The 21,369-nt window shown below is 39.3% G+C and overlaps 1 protein-coding gene across 6 annotated transcripts in view; it reads right to left on the reverse strand.

The window, feature by feature from the left end:
• The window catches only part of KLC1 (kinesin light chain 1), a 97,501-nt gene that overhangs the window by 38,610 nt on the left and 37,522 nt on the right, over positions 1-21,369 (reverse strand). For 3 of the 6 annotated variants that reach the window (XM_034767882.1, XM_034767885.1, XM_034767883.1), the window contains exons 12-13: positions 12,606-12,767; positions 7,347-7,477 (exon numbers count right to left, since the gene is read on the reverse strand). In XM_034767882.1, the coding sequence (XP_034623773.1) occupies positions 7,347-7,477; positions 12,606-12,767 (293 nt within the window). Of the gene's footprint in view, positions 1-1,405; positions 1,473-7,346; positions 7,478-8,301; positions 8,909-12,605; positions 12,768-21,369 lie in introns of those variants that run through there. The other 3 variants (XM_034767887.1, XM_034767881.1, XM_034767886.1) reach the window with 3 other exon arrangements.

Here is a 21,369-nt window from a genome sequence, read left to right on the forward strand (position 1 = left end):
AAAATACTTGAGCAACCTGGATGCCTGCATAAAAAGAATGATAAAAAAATTAAAAACTAAAACAAACACTTGAACAATTGGTGTACTTTAGGAAACTAGTATTGCTTACCTACTTAAGTTTGAGAGCTTATGTAAGATTTTTTTTCACATCCTGATAACTATCTTTACTTCAACCACAGATGTAGTAATATCTGAGCACTTCCCTTCCATTCCTAACGATATTTATTACAGAAGGCGCTGACTGCCTAGGGATATTGGCAAGTGTCTCTCTACTTGGCAAACCAGGGGAAATATTTGTAAAATTTGTAAACACATTGTTAACTTTACACATTTCACATGTGGTAAGCACAGCTCGTTGAGAAAACACAAATTATGGAATGTACAGGAAACCAGTTATAGAGATATACACTCCCAGGCCAAGACAGTCCGATTCTGAAAGCCCTGGCCATTTTTTGTATTACTGTTGCGAAGTGCTTTGGTTTACCTTGGTGGATTTTTTTTGGTCAAAGTTCACATAAATTAATGAAGGAACATCTTTGCATAAATTTCAGAGAACTAAAAAATTGCACTAGACTCTTTAGGTATAATACTAAGGAGATACCTTTATGCCACACAACAGTGAAAGAGATCCATGCAGCGTGTGCTTTTGTTATAAGCTTTGGGGCAAATAAAGGTGAAGATTCTACAGAATACAGTATGCTGCCATTGACGCAATTAATATTCCCCCCACAGTTAGTCACAGCTGCTGTTAGTAAAATGCGCAACGTTGTTTAGAACACAGAACATTACTAGCTTTCCTCGACAACATATGCAATGGTGACTTATTAGGTACAAACAGTTATGCGTAGTAGCGATCAGGTACACTGAATATAGTTAGGCAAAATATTTACAGTTTAGATTTTGGTAGAAGCAACACTTGATAGCAGATCAGATAAATTTAGGGCCTGCTCCTGTGAACCCTGAGCTCCCACTGAAGTCATTGGGATTTGAAAGCACACATCACCTAGTATGACCGGACCTTTTGAGAGAAGCTTCTTTCATTAAAAATACAGAATATCTGAGCTTTACAAGTATTTCTTGTAATATAAATTTAAAAAGGATGGAAGATTCCAAAAAACTTACTAGCCATTCCAATATTCTAATTCAGGCTTCAGTTCAGCATAATAGTTAAGCACCTGCTTAACTGACTGATATCAATGGGACATAAGCAGGTGCTTAAAGTTAAGTATGTGTTTAAGTATTCTGCTGAATGCCAATGGACTTAAAGCACATGCTTAAAGTGTTTTGCTATACTGAGAGTCTTATTGAGTCCCAAGAGATTTATTATTTTACTGTTTCTCAAGCTCTTCAGTCCAAACTCTGCTACTGGTATCTACTTGTGTAAGAATATTATAGGGCTTCTTACTTGAAAGTGATCTTCAGTAGCCTTGCCACCCATGTTAAGAACATTCAGAGAACTGGCACGCTTCATGCTGCAACCAGGATAGTGAACATGCAAGGATAAACCAATCAGAATAATTGAAAACTAAACTCTAAACACACAAGTATAATAATACTGAGGCAAACTTAAGGGAGTTTTAATATAACCTGTGAAACCTAATAGGAAGTATGCTCTTTAAGAGAAATACTTTCTATAGTTACTTATATATATTTGCACATTTTCCTTCTCTCTTTTAATTCTAAGATATGTATAAAAATAATTGCCAGCCCCATACGTGTTTTATGTTAATATCTTTAATGATTCAAATTACTTGTTTCCAAAATGTGTCATCTTTCTGAATCAATACATTAAATTTAACATATGCTCCACTTTAATGCTCATTTTAAAGTTATTTAGCTAATTTAAAAAAAAACAAACTATTCGGATGTAGTTGTTTAGGAAATGTTTGTGAAAAATATTAATACATATCAATAAATGTATCCAATAGGTTGTACTTAACTAGTAAAAACTATGGAAAAACTACCATTTACATAAATAAGGCAAAAATTAGCAGGTTACCACAGACATTCCTTTTATAGCGGATTTTTTAAAAGCTTGCTAAGTCTATTTTGAAGTGAAGGACAATACAAGATTGTTGCTACTATTAACTTTTGTCATGCTTGTGGCCATAATGTGCTTCAGTCAGTGGTAGTCTTAAAATGGTCTTCTGAAAGCAATACACCACAAAGATAATACAATCAATTTAAGCCCTTGTTATTTTAGAAGGGCTACTGCTAAACAAGATAACTATATTAACTATTTTATATTACCAACTTCTGTATTCTTGAGGATAAGGATTAATAATTGCTTTCATCTTGATCTTTAATAAAGATTAATCAAACATCTACAACATTTAAGACTAAAATGTTTAAATGTGAGGTTATATACATTTTAAGTTAGAGTATTAAATAGTCCCCAATGTCAGAAGATTTTGCTGAAATGGTACAATATGGATGTTTGCTATTCCCCACCCTAAATACCTATATGTCCCTTAGAACATAGTGCTCTTTTGGTAGGAGATCACTGGATCTTTTATGGTTTGTCTGTTTCTAAAGGAGCACCTTAAATAAAATTATTTTGTCACACTATTAACACCAAAGTTAGGCCCCAATCCTGCAGTGTGATCTGGAGAGGGGCTCCCTGCACCCATGTGTAAAGGTCTCTGCAAAGCTCACATTGCACAGTAAGTAAGTCATTAGTCCCACTGAAATCAACAGGACTACTCAGACATAAAGGTAAGCATGTGCTTAAGTGTTCTGATAGATCTGAGCCCAAGTAATGTGTTATGTCTGGAATGTCAAAACTAAAATACAAAAAACTTATACAAATAAATGCAGGCAGCAGCTACACAATGTAAGCATACTACATTTTTAAAGCAATTAATTTTGAATGTTTCAGAGAGCAGAATGCACATAATTTAAACTATGACATAAGTGTTAGCAACAAAAAAGAAGCAATGAATCATGCATGGTTTATACCTCTCTGTTATTTATTTACATAAAATATACAGTTACGGTTACACATGAAAGTCAAAGTATGTTAATTTGTAAAAACACACATACAAAACATCACAAATTAAAATCTCTTTTCAAAAAGTAAGAGCATAAAGGTTTATTAAAAACAAAATCCAAACTCCAGGAAAAAAAACAAAAAAATCCACAGGTACAAATCTACCCAAATGTCTTGTATACTTTTGCTCAAGTGCTAATAATGAACTTAAAGAGACATCATGACTAAGTTTCAACTTTTACAAAGTTATTAGCAGCCAATTTACTTTAGAAGTAAAATTAGATTTTCATCTACAGATGAAAATTAGTTTGGCAAATGCACTTGTAACTTTTTTCAAGTCAGAAACAGAACTAAAAATATTCAGAATATGTGCATCATTTTTCTTTGTGTTATAATAAACAGATATTTTAAAAAAAGCTTTGCTTTTATTTTTGCAGTGGCAACTTAGCTAACCTGTTCTATGGTCAAATTTTAAACATGGGAGATCAAAATCAGCAACCTATCAACAAAGCAAAATAAATGTAAAATTAAAGCTCTGAAATCAAATAAAAAGTAAATGTCCATGGTAAGTAGTTCACACCAAGTTTCAAGTACTGTATGCTTGTAACATCCAACTCTTACAGATCTCCTATCACCTTATCAAAAACATTTTACCTATAAATAATTTGCTGACAAGTGTTTTTTCCCTCCTTCCCTCAATTTTCTCTGAATAGAGCTTTGGAACTCATCTATTCTTGTTACTTATTACTCACTTGAAATCATAATCCTAGTTTGACAGCATGATCAATGACTATGACTGTATGTGAGGACAAAGTAGCAGGAACAGGTGAACTACAAAGCAAAAACATAGCCTTCACAGAAAATAGAGAAGAGGCAGTGAAGGGAAGAGGTAGAGGTGGCGGTGAGAAGAAAAAACGATTTCTCATGGAAAATCTTGAACATTCTTTTTAGAAACAATTTTTCTGATAAGTCAGTAGATTTTTATGTACACTAGCAATACCGTATTCAGTTATTTGCAACACCTTAAACACAAATGTGTGTTTATATAAAAATATATGTATCAAACTGTCACTCTTTAAAATCAAATGGCAGTAAAAGAAAACAGAGCATTTTTAACTAAGTGTAGCAAATTACTATGGAAAGCAATGTTACTACCGGAAATGAAGTTGAAATAACCTATTATGAATAAAGAAGTTATTGGAAAGTATTCTTGTGTAAACATATGTACATATTTTACTAAATGCTATCCACAATTGCACTTTCATGATCTAGAAGCCATGAAAGGATTAAAAAAAATTAATTTTACAAACCAGATATTTAACTTCTTTCTAAAATAGCTAAGAAAATGAAAAATAAGATTTTTAAAAGGTTGTATAATCTACAAAAAATGGGTTATACAGACACTCCCTGGATTACGCAAGACTCGACTTACGCAAATTCGCATTTATGGAAAAAGTTCCATAAGCCAGAAATAGGATTTTCGAGTTGTGGACATTTTTGCATAACGTACGAATATATGTTTCCGACTTACGCAAAATTCAAGTTATGCAAGGCTTTCCGGAACGGAACAATTGCGTAAGTCGGGCGGCGTCTGTATAGGTATTCTCATCAACTTCCAGAAAAGAATTTGTACATTTACTAGTCAAAAGATTAATTAAAACAAACAAACAAACAAAAAAACCTTGCCAGTACTGCAAACTCATCCCAGGACCTCAAAATGAAACTTTTTTCTGGCACTACATGATCACCAGCAATGAAAGATTTTGAAATCAGAACTATTTGTGGAATATGTACATAACAGATAAGCTAATGAAGAATTTTACCTTCAAATATCAGACAGTTTTTCAAAAAACACAGGACACTTTATGAACACTGGAAACCAAAAATGATGTTGGCACTTTAGCATCTGTTCTACGCTAACTTTATCATTAGTATAAATACCAAACACATTTAGGTGGCATAGGGTCAAAAATATGGTTCATATTGATGTGGATAGATTACTTTTACTTACATGCAGCATATATACAGAGGATGTTTACAGCAGATTGCAATGCCAAATAAATTAAATGTGAATATTCAAAATATGGTAGAAAAACCCCCCTTTAGCTATTATTTAGAATTTATAAAAAACAAGTTGTCCATATATTTCCCTATTAACAACTGCAGGAGACCAGGAATAGCAACCTGGTTCTATAAAATGTTGAAAAAACTTTTAAACCTTCCAAAAATATTGGGGGTAAAGTAAATAGTTATTAGGTATAAATTATAGTTTATAAAAACAATGGTAAACCCGAGCAATATAGGGAGTTGATAAAGAATTGTATGCAAATGATAGAAACATTTATAATTTTTTTAAACTATGGATGTTGGAAGAATAAGACTCATTCTGGGCTTGCATTTGCACTGTTTTGCTAAACTATCTTGCAGTTTTGTATTTCTTCCATTATACCATTGTGTGTGGGTTTGTTTTTTTAAATTTCAGTCTCCCATTCTACCTTAATTGAAAAAACACCCTTTCATTGACAGCTTACAGTGAGGTAAGTAATCAAAAAATGACAAATAGCAACAGAAATTATTTATATAGTATCATGGGTGTGCATGAAGCTTTACAAGCAGATAAAGAGTGCGGCAGATCTCCAAGGGAGCTATGACAATTTACACCAGTTTATGATATGCCCCCCATGCCCCTGTCCCAGACATCACACAGAAATTTAAATTACTACATAAATATTTGTTATTCCAGCAAATGAAGACAACCCAAATTCTCTTATTTAGAATTTTTAAAAAGAAGCTCAATCAAGCAATGCTGTTCTAACAGTTGTATCTGGAAACCAAATTGGTTTGTTTTCCAAAGTGAAAAAAGTATTCAAGGCTAAACCTGATGTGCTGCTAGAACTGGAGGGCTATTAAGGAAAAAGGTAATACTTATGCTTAATTCTGTGATGAATGTTTCAGTTTGCATAGTGCGACAGGTAAACAGAACAGCATAGCGTTTTGTACATCAGCAGGAATTATAAATACACTTAAAGCCATGAAAATACACAGTGCCCCCATGCCCCTTCAATTCAGTGGAAGTTTTGCCACTGACTTCAGGGTGTGAGAATTTAATACATAACATAGCTAATAGCAGGTGGTAAAATTCTTGATTCACTGAATTTACAGTACATATAATTTAATAGTTAAGAGTTTTTTCGACACTAGTTTCTGCCCTTTGAAATTTGGAGATTTCAGTAGTTAACCCTTCTTAGGGCCTGTTTACACTTGAAAAGCTGCAACTGCGCCTCTGTAGCATATCAATGTAGATACTACCTCAGGCTTCAGCTGACAGGAGGGGTTCTCCCATAGCATAGGTGACCCATTCCTCAAGAGGCAGTATTAGGGTTGATAGAAAAATTCTTCCATCGACCTAGTGCAGTTTACACCAGGATTTAGGTCAGCTTAACCATGCTGCTCAGAGCTGTGAATTTTTCTCATCCTTGAGCCACACAGCTGAGTTGACCTAACTTTTTAGTGTACACCAGGCCTTAGTTTCTAAGTGAAGCATGACTAAAAATGATTGTTTATGCTGACTTCCAGTAAACCTTTTCCCTCAACACTAAGGATTGAGAGGTAACATTTTGTTCGCTTTCTGTAACAGTAGCTTTCCACTTCTATACCCTTGATAAAGAGCAAGTTTAAATGTTAGTAAAAATTTATACATACAATATGTGAAACGCATTCTGTTTATATAGAACCAGATTCTTAGATTTAAAAAGTTTGATGTCAAATTGTGTTAACACTGAAGTTTATTTTTAATTAATTAAATATTCATAATGCTATGCTAGTCGTGAGTTCTACTAAAACAAAAAATAAAAAACAAAAAACCCAAAACCAAACAACCCCTGCCCCCACACACCTTTTCCCAATACAGTACTTAAGAATAAAGTATGGACAACTTAATTTGCTCTCTGGGAAAAGAGAAATTTAGCAATTTAATAAAGTGCACCAATAATACTCTGACTATATAAACATGTTTTAAATAAAGCTTTTTCTTAGAGCTGCCATCATGCTAAGCATCCCCCTTTAAGAAGTTGCAAGTTCTGTTAAACAACAACAACAAACAACTGAGCAATAAATACTAAAAACAAATTAATTTTTCCACTGTTAATATTAGGGAACTGTCCGCACAGAGTTAAATTATTCCCTGTATCACTTTTCAGTAAGGAATACAATATGTTTAAGACCTTTATGAACTATAATTCTACATGCAGTAAAGATAGAAAATAACCACAAGAGGAAAGGCTACCTTGATCAGTGCTAGGCTACAAAATGGGCACAAACTGGGAGCACACCAGCTCATCTAAGAATAAATAATTACCCAGGATTCTTTGGTTCACTGTCTCGTGAACTTCCTCCCTTCAGCTTTCTAACCAGCTTCTCACTGCTGCGTCTAATTGAAGCACGGAGCTTGCTAAAGGAACCACTGCGTTTTAAAGATCCAGTGCCATCCTGAAAAAAATTTGAACAAATGTGAAACTGCAACAGCTTTTGCCCCTTCCCTACAGCTGAATTAACAACAACAACATGTATAGTCAAAATACTTATGTTCTATTACTATTAGGTAATAGTGCCAAATTATATAAATATTTTAAAATGCCATATAAATTTTATTTTATCAAGAAGATTACTGTCAGCATTCAGACTTATCAGTGCCTACTTATCAAAAGGATTTCAGAAATATGAAAATCTGTTCAATTTATGGTTAACTATGATTTATAACAGTTAAAAATAATTTCAAAGCATACATGATTCACAAATGCATACCAACACCTTCATCACCACCACCATAATAACATTTCATGTTTACGTTGATGCAGTCACATGGGAAAGGTGAGAGTACAGTATCAAGCAAAAGCATTCTATCGAGATCTGAACGAACAAACTATTTTATTATTTTTGTTCAACTATCTAGGCCATGTGCACTAAACATATTTAGTGAATTCTATAAGTTGAGTTTATTAAAAACTTAGGATCAGAAAATTATATATATTTAAATTCTTATATTTCAGTTTTACTTTCACCATGTTTCAGAAAAATATAAAAAGATGAAATGACAACTTTCCACACATTACATTCACATTTTATGCCACAAGTTTCTAACTCTTAAGTACAGATATCAAATTTGCATGCCGAAGAATTATTGTTTTCTCTTAAAAACCAACAGTTTAGTAAGATAAGTAACCACTTGCTACTTCTAGAAATCCTACATGGCTACTGTTTGAAAGGAAGGACTGTAAAAGGAGGAAGTACTACTAAGCAGACAGAGACAGACATCAGTTGGAGTGAGTTTATTAGAGAAAGACAAATACACAAATCACTGAACACCAAGATTAGTAGAGAAAAGCATAACTGCCAAAATTTCACACAAAGACTAAACAGCAATGCTACTTTAGAATAATCATAAGTGAAGACATCCAGAGTTCCATATTGATGTTAACCACATTATAGGTCTCTAAATACATTTTAAAGCACTTGGAGCACATGCCTTACTTTTACCTTTTATTCTGTAAAGGTCACCATCATGCTATTTTAATAATACCTTGTGTGATACTTTTAACTACCTTTTTCATAGTGAACAGCTACTTATAAAGTTCATTCTTACTTTTTACTTAAGTATTACACAGCAAATGGTTGTAATAACACATTTTGTATGACTGGATACATATCTAGCAAAGCTACACATGTACAGAAATAGGAAACCGAATAAAAGACACTAGCACTGAAGGAATGGCCAGTTTACAAGGAAGTGTAGCTCTGACAAAAATCGTAAGGGATTTGCTAAAACACAGCAGTCAGTACTGAAGAGAGAAGTTAAAGCTTGAAGATGGTGCACGCCCGTCATGCAGGAGACAGTATAAGAATCACAAAAGGCATCTAGGCCTGTCAGACAGAAATGGAGAGAGAAAAACTGAATGAAACTGTTGGGAAAAGTTCAACAGTTTTCAATTTTGAACAGTTATGTTTACGGTATTTCTAGGTCATATGCTGGAGGTCTTTTTTTAAATTAAAGATTTGGGATTGCACCTCTAAGTGCTGCCATTCACAGATCCTTGTAATTACCCAAAAGATAGTTGTTTGTTTACATACTTTAACCTATTTCATTAACATGTATCATACCAAAATTACCAAAAGAGATCCAATCTTTTATTAAATTAACAAGTAATTAATTTATTAAAGTAAATAAGAGAAAAGCAGATTTTTAAAAACCAGAAATTGCTTTTATATTATAAAATCATGTGTAATATATGCAAAGGAAAGAATGATTTTTTTCCAATTGAAAAGAATACAAAAGCCAAAATAAAAAGGAAAAATGTAATACAAGATTTAAAAGAAATGAACAGAACAAGGTGCATTCATTTAAGCTTTAACTTCTGTCAAGAATTTTTTTCTCCACAACACTAAAAAGGAAAAGGGTTTCTCTTACCCCTCCAAACAAAATTCCATCTACTTCTTTGAGGTAATAAGAATCCATGGAACTGTTGATGTGTTATCATGCATATATTTTTAAAAATTAAAATTCATAAGGAAAATACTGTAACGCAAGTTTCCACACACTGCCCTGCCGAATGGACCTCTATGTTGAGCTGAAAGAACTACCTACAGAAATGACAAGGTAGTTGAATTCTTAGGCTTTCCATTCTCAACTCTGGGAAAATGGACAAGGATATCAATTAAGATTTTTGTTTAGTGATGATGGCATCTCTCCGTAGGAAGTAGAGTGAATACTAATAAAAAATATTTTACAACAAGATGCCCTACTACCAGTAATTGAAAACTAACTGGGAGTTGCAATCAAATCTTCACCTGATGACAGAGGTCTATTATCAAATTAGATTTTATATTTTGTTTAGAATTACATAAAGACCTTTCAGATAGAATGATTCAAGAAGTGCTTATGGAAATTCAGCAGCTTTGAATCTGAACTCTATTTTAGATACTTGATTCCATGAATAAAAAGTCAAATTATTCCTTGTATCTTAAAATAGGTATGTTCACATCAACAGTTCTCAAGTTAGCTGGCATTTCAGCTTTATAGCCACTATATAAAAAATATCCTTGAGTTTTTGAGACAGACATGGGGCAAAAGCTCAGGCTTATCTGGAAAAGTCAGTATAAAAACATTTTTAAAATGTTTATGAAAGCAATTCTCTAACAACAATTTCAAATTGTAAAATTTTAAAACTGATAAAAAGTTACGAGAACAGTGTATTGTTCCATAAATATTTGGAAGTTTTAAAAGTGTTCGTATACAATATACATTACATCAATTTTACTAAACAATGTATGTCTTAGTATTTAGCTATAGATTTGTTAAAAAACAGACTTGTCAGTTCCTCTAGGACACTACCCCAAAGTGTACAGTTCTTGTCTAAGCTATACTACATGTGGGAAGTTACTTTAATTGCAGTATCCTCTTATTGTGTATACCCTCACAAAATTAGTACTCCTGTGCACTGCTGGTCAAAAACTGCAGAAAATTTCTCAAATTTAAAAATAATTTCAACTACTCTATAAATTGCGCTATCCCTAACCCTAACACCGTTTTGTCTGACAGCCAAGTTCTTGAGCCAACTCAAGAGTACAGATGCACATCCAGGAGGTGGTGGGTTTTTTTTTTTTAAACCAAAACAGGCATTTTCTTTGGTCTCTGTAAACAAATTAAATTGCCTATGATAGAAATTCAATAGTACTTCCTGTCTGAGAAGCAGAATATCTGTGTGGAGAGAAGAGATAAGGGAAAGATAACACCACATCCTACAGGTACAGAAAAGAACAGCATTAAAATAAGGTAGAAAACAATGCTGGGAAGTTTCCTGATTCATTTGTGTATGAACAAACTCTCTCAAGCGAGGTAGAAAATGTGGACTGTGAATAGTTCCACGTATATCAGAAAAAGTGATGCCACATTTTTTAAATGAATGGTGCAATTCCCAGACTTTGTAAAAATCAACACTTCCTTAATTCTGGTCCCTAAAGGCAAATTAATTTTTTAGGTCAACAGATTTTTATCAGTTAGGTTTCATTCAAATATTGACCTAGAAATACCATTTTGTATCTTTCCAGAAGGTTCTTTATCATTCCAAAACCTGCATGCTTGTTTTAATTAAAAGCAAACAGTAGAAAAAGGTTTTATTCACTTAGAACACACAAAGGCATGCAAAGTACGGCAGAAATTAAGGGAGGAGTACAGTACACAGTTCTAATGCTGAGTGGACAAAATTAAGATAAAAGGAGTTACCAAACTTATTTTGGGGACACTAATGATGCAACATTAATTATTCACAACAGATGCTGATTGATTGTCTTGGCACGGAGAATACCAATGCCAACAAAATGCCATTTGATAAATGACAAAAGCAACCAAAGATGGAGAGAACATTCTCCGTGCAAACTCAGCAAGTGTAAGTTTTTACGAAGTTGGCTTTAGGATCCTAAAGCTTCTTACAAGTGACTGGAAAACTGTGGTAAGAGAAATGAACTTTAGAAGCATTCTAGTTTATAAAATAGGATAAACACCCGAAAGCAAAAGTAAAAGTAGCCAGACAAACCTATCACTACAGCAATTTGGCAAAAATGTATCAGTGCTTTTAGCAGAACTATAGTTTATAGTGAATTAACAGTTTGCCTGCCTGCACTAAGTACATCCCCTTGGCAGCAACAGAATACACAATAAGAAAGTCAGTAACCGGAGCAAACAAAATTAAGTAAACAGTATACCTAAAAGCATGAAAGACATAACAAAGGGTAGAAAATGCACAGTTAATCACACATTACAAACATATCTATTTTTAAAAGTTTTTGTTGTTCTAACTCATGACACAGGTATTATGTTAGGTAGTGGAACAAGACATCACAAGATAGAATAAGGCCTCACTTTAATCATAAATTCTAAAGGAGTGCATGGGAAGTGGAGATATATATTTCATTTCAAAAATGTATCTTTGCTGTCAAGTTGCCATGAACCAGCAATGACAGCACATACAAAAGCAGATTATGGATCACCCTTCTTCCATGACTGGAAACAAAGTTACAGATCATTCTCTCTGACAAGGTTGGGAGAGGGGTGACTGGGTTGTTTTTAAGTCTTAAACTGATTATTTTTATTTACTTTAAAAAACACTGATGTTTTAATATTCCTAATTCCACAGTGGCACCTGCTGGACACATTTAACCTACAGGCAAGGATGATATAAAGAGAGCAAATAAGCAGAAGTAAATTAATTGCCAATTTACTGAGGAAACCACAGACTAGGGATTATGCACCCAACAAACACCAGGACACTCAATCAGCATTCAGATGCTCATAGTTAAGCCCAGCTGCTTGAAATTCCTACAGAAATTTTACTTTTCACAACAAAAAAATTGTGGACAATTTAAAATAGTAGTAAATTCTTTACATTTTGCTAAATACAAGATCTTATTCTTTAATTCTTAATTCTGCAGAATTATGAACTGTAAAGTAGATGAAGTAGGAAAACTACTTTGAAAACACAATGGAATGACAACTGGACAAAGAAGTTCCTGTTATAGTGGTAAATTTTCTAGACTATTTTCTTCAACTGTGTACTGTACTTACCCCATTCCATTCTACGCTCATACTCACTTCCTCGCCTCCATCAGGGCCACTTTCGTACTTTACCACATCTACATTGAGGCTTTCTCGGCTTCGCCTTTTTTCTATGCTCTCGGGGTCATTTAGCACTTCAGCAACTCTCTGTTTGTGAACATTGTCAAGACCCTGTGAGGCAGGCAAAGGGGGAAAAAGGTGTCTTACTTACTCAATATAGGTTTTAATAATGTATAGTATCAAATATGCATGGTAATCAGGTTAACGAAAAAATCAGTGATACATTTAACTCTCTCAGAACTTAATACAATTTTCAATACTTATAACTGATCTAGTACAAATATCAATGCAACATAAAGCAAAGCAGTTGGACTCAGCACAGGCCTGGGAGTTAGGAGACTTGGGGTTCTTCTCCTGATTGTCAGTGACTTACCTCAAGCATTTCACATATCTGCTTGGTATTAAGGTGCCTGTTAGATCACTAACATGGAAACACGCTCTTTTTTCCTTGGTTTCCCCAGATGTTAAATGGGGTTAGTAATGTTTATTTATCTTTGTAAAGAATATGGAGTTCATCTTTAAAAAGTCCTAAACAAAGTTTCATTTAAAAAACCCAACCGACTGTGGTACAAGCTTTCTATTAAAAAGTGTTCTCATGTGCTGAAATTTTACAAGTAATGAATTTTATTATGAAAATTTAATTATAACCATAGAATAGGATCAAAGTAGAGATGGAAGAGAGGGACTTTATTGATTCCAATCTTTTGCCAGTGCAATATAGAGTTTCCTGATAAAGGATGCATCAGGTGCATGTTCTGAATTTCTAAAAGGATTACTCAAAGAAATATAAAGTATGTTAGATACAAAAAACTACACTAAAAATATTAAATTTGCTAAGACAACAAATCATGTCAGGAAGTGCTAAAAGTACAAAGTGATGTTTGTTGCTCAGCCAGAAACAGAACCCAGCTCAGTACATTTGTCACAAGAGAACATCCCTTCTCTTCTTGCAACTTTTTGCATCATTCACTGTCCACCTTGGGCAGTGAATGAAGCATGGGTCAAATAGTATATAATCACACAAAGATTATCATAATATACAAACACAAGGAGGCTAAGTCACACAGAAAACATTAATTTGGACATTTCTTAATTTTGAGTACTTGCACGTTTTAACTGACATTTTAAAAGTAGCTTTTTGTATGCAAATGCCTAGTTTTTTAGAAAAGTAAACTGAAGAAACAGAAATTCCATCAAGTGGAACCATAATGATGCCCTGTATGGGTCATTAACAGGATTGAAACCCAAGACCTTTAAATAAATTACACAAGGTATGTCTACACTACGAAATTAGGTCGAATTTATAGAAGCCGGTTTTATAGATATCGGTTTTATACAGTCGATTGTGTGTGTCCTCACATAAAAAGCTCTAAGTGCATGAAGCCGGCGGACCGCGTCCACAGTACCGAGGCTAGCATCGACTTCTGGAGCGTTGCACTATGGGTAGCTATCCCACAGTTCCCGCAGTCTCCGCCGCCCATTGGAATTCTGGGTTGAGATCCCAATGCCTGAATGATGCAAAACAGTGTTGCGGGGGGTTCTGGGTACATGCCGTCAGGCCCCTCCCTCTCCGTCAAAGCAACGGCAGACAATCGATTTGCGCCTTTTTACCTGGGTTACCTGTGCAGACAACATACCACGGCAAGCATGGAGCCCACTCAGCTCAGCTCACCATCACCCTATGTCATCTGGGTGCCGGCAGACGTGGTACTGCATTGCTACACAGCAGCAGCTAATTGCCTTTTGGCAGTAGACGGTGCAGCATGACTGGTAGCCTTCATCGGCTATCTGGGTGTTTGGCAGACGTAGGCCTGCATTGCTACACAGCAACAGCCTCTTGCCTTTTGGCAGTAGATGGTGTATTACGACTGGTATCCGTCGTCATCGTACTTCAGTTCAATCATCGGCACCTGAGCAGACATGCTTTGTCTCCTGGAGACTCAATCCTGCTGGCAGTCCGATTGAACCGTCTTGACGATGATGGCTAGCAGTCGTAGTACAGTATCTTCTGCCAAGCACCCAGAAGATGCCGAGGGCTATCAGTCATGCTGCACCGTCTGCTGCCAGCTTAAGATGTAAAAAATAGATGTATTCATTTGCTTCCCCCTCACTCCGTGAACGGCCTGCTAAACCCAGGGTTTTGAGTTCAATCTTTGGGGGGGGGGGGGCCATTCTGTGACAGTTGTTTGTGTTTCTCCCTGATGCACAGCCACCTTTGTTGATTTTAATTCCCTGTACCTGTACGCCGTGTCGTCAGTCACCCCTCCCTCCCTCCGTCAGTTTCGCGCCTTTTTTCAGACCAGATGCCATAGCACTAGGATCATGGAGCCCGCTCAGATCACCGCGGCAATTATGAGCACTATGAACACCACGCGCATTGTCTTGGAGTATATGCAGAACCAGGACATGCCAAAGCAAAACCAGGACCAGCCGAGGAGGCGATTGCAGCGTGGCGTCGAGAGTGATGAGGAAATTGACATGGACACAGCCCTCACACAAGGTACGGGCCACAGCAATGTGCAAATCATGGTGTTACTGGGGCAGGTTCATGCCATGGAAGGCCGATTCTGGGCTCGGGAAACAAGCAGACTGGTGGGACCGCATCGTGTTGCAGGTCTGGGATGATTCCCAGTGGCTGAGAAACTTTCGCATGCGTAAGGGCACTTTCAGGGAACTTTGTGACTTGCTTTCCCCTGCCCTGAAGGCCAGAATACCAGGATGAGAGCAGCCCTCACAGTTGAGAAGCGAGTGGCGATAGCCCTGTGGAACCTTGCAACGCCGGACAGCTACCGGTCAGTCAGGAATCAATTTGGAGTGGGCAAATCTACTGAGGGGACTGCTGTGATCCAAGTTGCCAGGGCAATCAAAGACCTGCTGATATCAAGGGTAGTGACTCTGGGAAACGTGCAGGCCATAGTGGATGGCTTTGCTGCAATAGGATTCCCAAACTGTGGTGGGGCGATAGACAGAACCCACATCCCTATCTTGGCACCGGAGCACCAAGCCACTGAGTACATAAACCGCAAGGGGTACTTTTCAATGGTGCTGCAAGCCCTGGTGGATCACAAGGGACGTTTCACCAACATCAACGTGGGATGGCCGGGAAAGGTACATGATGCTCGCGTCTTCAGGCACTCTGGTCTGTTTCGAAAGCTGGAGGAAGGGACTTTCTTCCCAGACCAGAAAGTGACCGTTGGGGAATATTTGGGGAAACCGTTGGGGAAAATAACCGTTGAAATGCCTACCATGATCCTTGGGGACCCAGCCTACCCCTTAATGCCATGGCCCATGAAGCCGTACACAGGCAGCCTGGACAGGAGTCAGGACCTGTTCAACTACAGGCTGAGCAAGTGCCGAATGGTGGTGAAATGTGCATTTGGACGTTTAAAAGCGCGCTGGCGCAGCTTACTGACTCGCTCAGACCTCAGCGAAAAGAATAGCCCCATTGTTATTGCTGCTTGTTGTGCGCTCCACAATATCTGTGAGAGTAAGGGGAGACATTTATGGCGGGGTGGGAGGTTGAGGCAAATTGCCTGGCTGCTGATTACGCGCAGCCAGACACCAGGGCGGTTAGAAGAGTACAGCAGGGCGCAGTGCGCATCAGAGAAGCTTTGAAAACGAGTTTTGTGACTGGCCAGGCTACGGTGTGAAACTTGTTTGTTTCTCCTTGATGAACCCTCTGCCCTCCTGACCCGGTTCACTCTACTTCCCTGTAAACCAACCAGCCCACCCTTCCCTCCCCGCTTCGAGCACCGCTTGCAGAGGCAATAAAGTCATTGTTACTTCACATTCATGCATTCTTTATTAATTCATCACACAACTAGGGGGATCATTGCCAAGGTAGCCCGAGAGGGGTGGGGGAGGAGGGAAGGAAAAGGACACACTGCAGTTTAAAACTTTAACACTTATTGAAGGCCAGCCTTCCGATGCTCGGGCAATCATCTGGGATGGAGTGACTGGGTGGCCGTTGGCTCCCCCACCGTGTTCTTGGGCGTCTGGGTGAGGAGGCAGTGGGACTTGGAGAGGAGGGCTGTTGGTTACACAGGGGCTGTAGCGGCGGTCTCTGCTCCTGCTGCCTTTCCTGCAGCTCAACCATACGCTGGAGCATATCAGTTTGATGCTCCAGCAGCCGGAGCATCGACTCTTGCCTTCTGTCTGCAAGCTGACGCCACCTATCATCTTCAGCCCACCACTTGCTCTATTCATCCCGCGATTCAGCCCGCCACCTCTCCTCTCGTTCATATTGTGCGTTTCTGTAGTCTGACATTGACTGCCTCCATGCATTCTGCTGTGCTCTTTCAGCATGGGAGGACATCTGGAGCTCCGTGAACATATCATCCCAAGTCCACCGTTTTCTCCTTCTAATATTTGCTAGCCTCTGCGAAGGAGAAACATTTGCAGCTGGTGGAGGACAAGGGAGAGGTGGTTAAAAAAGACATTTTAGAGAACAATGGGTACACTCTTTCACGTTAAATTTTGCTGTTCACATTACACAGCACATGTGCTTTCGTTACAAGGTCGCATTTTTCCTCTTATATTGAGGGCCTGCCGGTTTGGTGTGAGAGATCACTCACGCAGTGCCAGGCAACAGAATTTGGCTTGCAGACAGCCATGTTAAGCCACAGTCTTCTGGCTTTTTTAACCCTCATAACATGTGGGAATGGTTTCAAACAGTAGCGCCCTCATTTCCCATACCAAGGACCTGTTGTGTTGGCCATTTAAAATGGGTTTTCAATGTAAAAAGAGGGGCTGGGGTTTCCGGGTTAACATGCAGCACAAACCCAAATACCCTCCCCTCCAACACACACACCCAATTCTCTGGGATGGATCCTTTCACCCCTCCCCACACCCACCGCGTGGCTAACAGCAGGGAACATTTCTGTTCAGCCGAGCAGGAACGGGCACCTCTGAATGCCCCCTTAATAAAATCACCCCATTTCAACCAGGTGACCGTGAATGATATCGCTCTCCTGAGGATAACAAAGAGAGATAAGGAATGGATGTTGTCTGCATGCCAGCAAACATCGGGACCATACGCTGCCATGCTTTGTTATGGAATGATTCCAGACTATGTGCTACTGGCCTGGCGTGGTAAAGTGTCCTACCATGGCGGAAGGGATAAGGCAGCCCTCCCCAGAAACCTTTTGCAAAGGCTTTGGGAGTACATGAAGGAGAGCTTTCTGGAGATGTCCCTGGAGGATTTCCGCTCCATCCCCACAGACGTTAACAGACTTTTCCAGTAGCTGTACTGGCCACGATTGCCAGGGCAAATTAATCATTAAACACACTTGCTTTTAAACCATGTGTAATATTTACAAAGGTACACTCACCAGAGGTCCCTTGTGTGCCCTCAGGGTCTGGGAGCACGCCTTGGGTGAGTTAGGAGGTTACTGGTTCCAGGTCCAGGGTGATAAACATATCCTGGCTGTTGGGGAAACCGGTTTCTCCGCTTCCTTGCTGTGAGCTATCTTCATTGTCATCATCATCATCATCTTCCGCGTACCCCGAACCCACTTCCCTGTTGCGTGTTTCTCCATTGACGGAGTAAAAGCACACAGTTGGGGTAGTGGTGGCTGCACCCCCTAGAATGGCATGCAGCTCCGCGTAGAAGCAGCATGTTTGCAGCTCTGCCCCAGACCTTCCGTTTGCCTCTCTGGCTTTGCGATAGGCTTGCCTTAGCGCCTTAATTTTCACGCGGCACTGCTGTGCGTCCCGGTTATGGCCTCTGTCCTTCATGGCCTTGGAGACCTTTTCTAATATTTTGCCATTTCATTTAATGCTACAGAGCTCTGCTAGCACTGATTCGTCTCCCCATATGGCGAGCAGATCCCGTGCCTCCCGTTCTGTCCATGCTGGAGTTCTTTTGCGATCCTGGGACTCCATCATGGTTACCTGTGCCGATGAGCTCTGTGTGGTCATCTGTGCTCTCCACACTGGGCAAACAGGAAATAAAATTCAGAAGTTCGCGGGGCTTTTCCTGGTCAGTGCATCTGAGTTGAGAGTGCTGTCCAGAGCGGTCACAATGAAGTACTGTGGGATAGCTCCTGGAGGCCAATAACATTGAATTCCATCCACACTACCCCAAATCCGACCCGCAAAGGCTGATTTTAGCGCTAATCCCCTTGTCGGAGGTGGAGTAAAGAAACCAGTTTAAAGGGCCCTTTAAGTCGAAAGAAAGGGCTTCGTCGTGTGGACATGTCCAGGCTTAATTCGATTTAACCCTGCTTAAGTCGACCTAAACTCATAGTGTAGACCAGGGCACAGACATCTACTACTTGAGCTAAAGGTATAACTAACTTACTGCACTAGCAGTCTGTAATCCTCTATGTCCATCAGTCACTAGAGGGGGACATAACACTTCACCAGTGGCTTACCCAACTCTTTCAGACAGCACACAGAAGTCTGGAATCAAAAGCCTGGGTACTATTGCTGTCTCTGGAGGGGAGTGGGGTTTTAGTAGTTACAAAGAGCACAGAAAAACATACACCTCTACCCCGATATAACGCGACCCGATATAACACGAATTCGGATATAATGTGGTAAAGCAGTGCTGGGGGAGGGGGGGGGGGGAATCAAAGCAAGTTCGATATAACGTGGTTTCACCTATTACGCGGTAAGATTTTTTGGCTCCCGAGGACAACGTTCTATCGGGGTAGAGGTGTAATAGTTTTGGCACATTTATTCTAAAAAAGTAGTGTGAATTCTCCCAGCACAGCTCAAGACCATGATTAAGGCTGCGTGTCTGTCACGGAGATCACAGAAAATGTGTCTTTCCATGATGTGACTTCTGCAGCAGCCAGCAGCAGCAGTTTCAGTGTGTGGGAGGGGGCTCAGGGCTGGGCAGGGTTTGGGTGCGAGGCGGTGCTTACCTGGAGGACGGCTCCCCAGCTCCCACCGGCATGTCCCTAAAGCTCCTAGGCAGAGAGACCAGGGGGCTCCACACACTGCTTGCAAGTGCCGCCCCCAAAGCTCCCATTGGCTGTGGTTCCTGGACAATGGGAGCCGTGGAGCTGGCACTTGTAGTGGGCAGCGTGCGCTGCCCCCCGGCTGCCCCTCCCCATACGAGCTGCAGGGACACATGGAGCCAGGTAGGGAGTCTGCGAGCCTCGCCTCTCCTTCCGCCAGCAGGGGTCCCGGGCCGCACGCCGAACTCCCCCTCCCCCCAGCACCAGCGGCGCCCTGTACCATCCCCCCCAGGGCATCCCCCCGGCCCAAGTTTCAATTAGGGGTATATAGTAAAAGTCATGGACAGGTCACGGGCCATGAATTTTTCTTTACTGCCCATGACTTTACTAAAAATACCCGTGACTAAAATGTAGCCTTAACCATGATATATGGCCATAAGCTGCCACACTTGCAGACCCCCGTGTAGGAGTGTGCTGGGGCAGGAGGTGGAATGTTAGGGGAAGTGGCTGCAACACTCTGCAATTCTGGACTGTGAGCCAACAGACTGCTGTAAATTAGAGCAGCCACAAAGCGGCTTTAACCTATTCCCGGGGCTGCACGAGCCCCCGAGGCAGCCCACAACCCAGAAGGCATATATGTGGCTTAAAGAGCCACGAGAGAGATGCAGTACCAGGTTCTATTTCCAGTTCTGACAGAACAGAATAGGTGCAACCTCATTTACCCAAATATAAGATGAGGAGAATTATACTTTACTGCTTGACTTACTCAATAAGAAATGCAAATTGCACAAGACTTCATTAGTCCATGGAAGAGATAAGACTTGAAGCATAATCTTTTCCTGGAGTCCAGCACATCTACCTCAGCAGTGAAAGTAAACTGAAACAGGAGGGGGCACCCTCAGCACACCAGCCAAGGAGAAGTGTTGCTGCCTCAAACCTAGGAGGAGAGGGGGGAACTATCTCTACTTTTAGCATAAGATGGTGGCTGTGCCAACTCTGTTTCCCCTTTACTTTAACATGTTCCTTCATCTAGACCAACAGGGCAGTGACAGGTGCTGTTAATTAATGTATCAACCGCCACATCTGAAACTTTGTACGTGTGAATACAGCTGGCACATTTTGGAGCTCTATGGGACTAGAGCATGCGCCATACAAATGGAATATTCAGGGATTTCAGCTGCAAACCTTTAAGAAGCTCTATTGAGCATGTGCAAGGGGTGATTTTCAGATGCTTATTACTAAACCATATCTGGGTTGTTTTGTCTGGGACATCAAAAGGCATTTCTTTGATCCCAGAAGGAACTCCCTACCAAATATTAAATTCTGGTCCAAAACCTGAAGGGCTCTAGAGCTCTTCAAAGAAATGATTGGAACTTTGTTTTGTCAATAGTTAAAAAAAAAAAATACTTTCACCTAACCATATTCTCAAAAACAGCTGAACACTTTGTGCTGAAACATTTAAAAAAAAATGCAGCCTGATGTAGTGAGAAAGCATAGAAAAAAAATTCTGCCAGACTTTAACCATTCGGGCTAAATTACAATGGTGGTTTATAATGCTAAGTCTTAAGCAAACAACTATAGGCCTACCTGCCAGTTATGCCTATAATTCCTTATACTCATTGCCATTTACCCTGGTTAATTATGTCATAACTTTTCTAATATGCATGTAATCACATGAAGTGATATTAACCAAATCAGAACTAAACACCAAGTGAAAGTTTTGTTGCTCAGGAGACAATACACATACAGAGAGGTTATTCATCTTGTGCAGTAAATGGAGTTGTTTGAGATGGGTGTCCCTGTGAGTG

Source organism: Trachemys scripta, chromosome 4, assembly GCF_013100865.1.
Source record: "Trachemys scripta elegans isolate TJP31775 chromosome 4, CAS_Tse_1.0, whole genome shotgun sequence".
Lineage (NCBI taxonomy): Eukaryota > Metazoa > Chordata > Testudines > Emydidae > Trachemys > Trachemys scripta.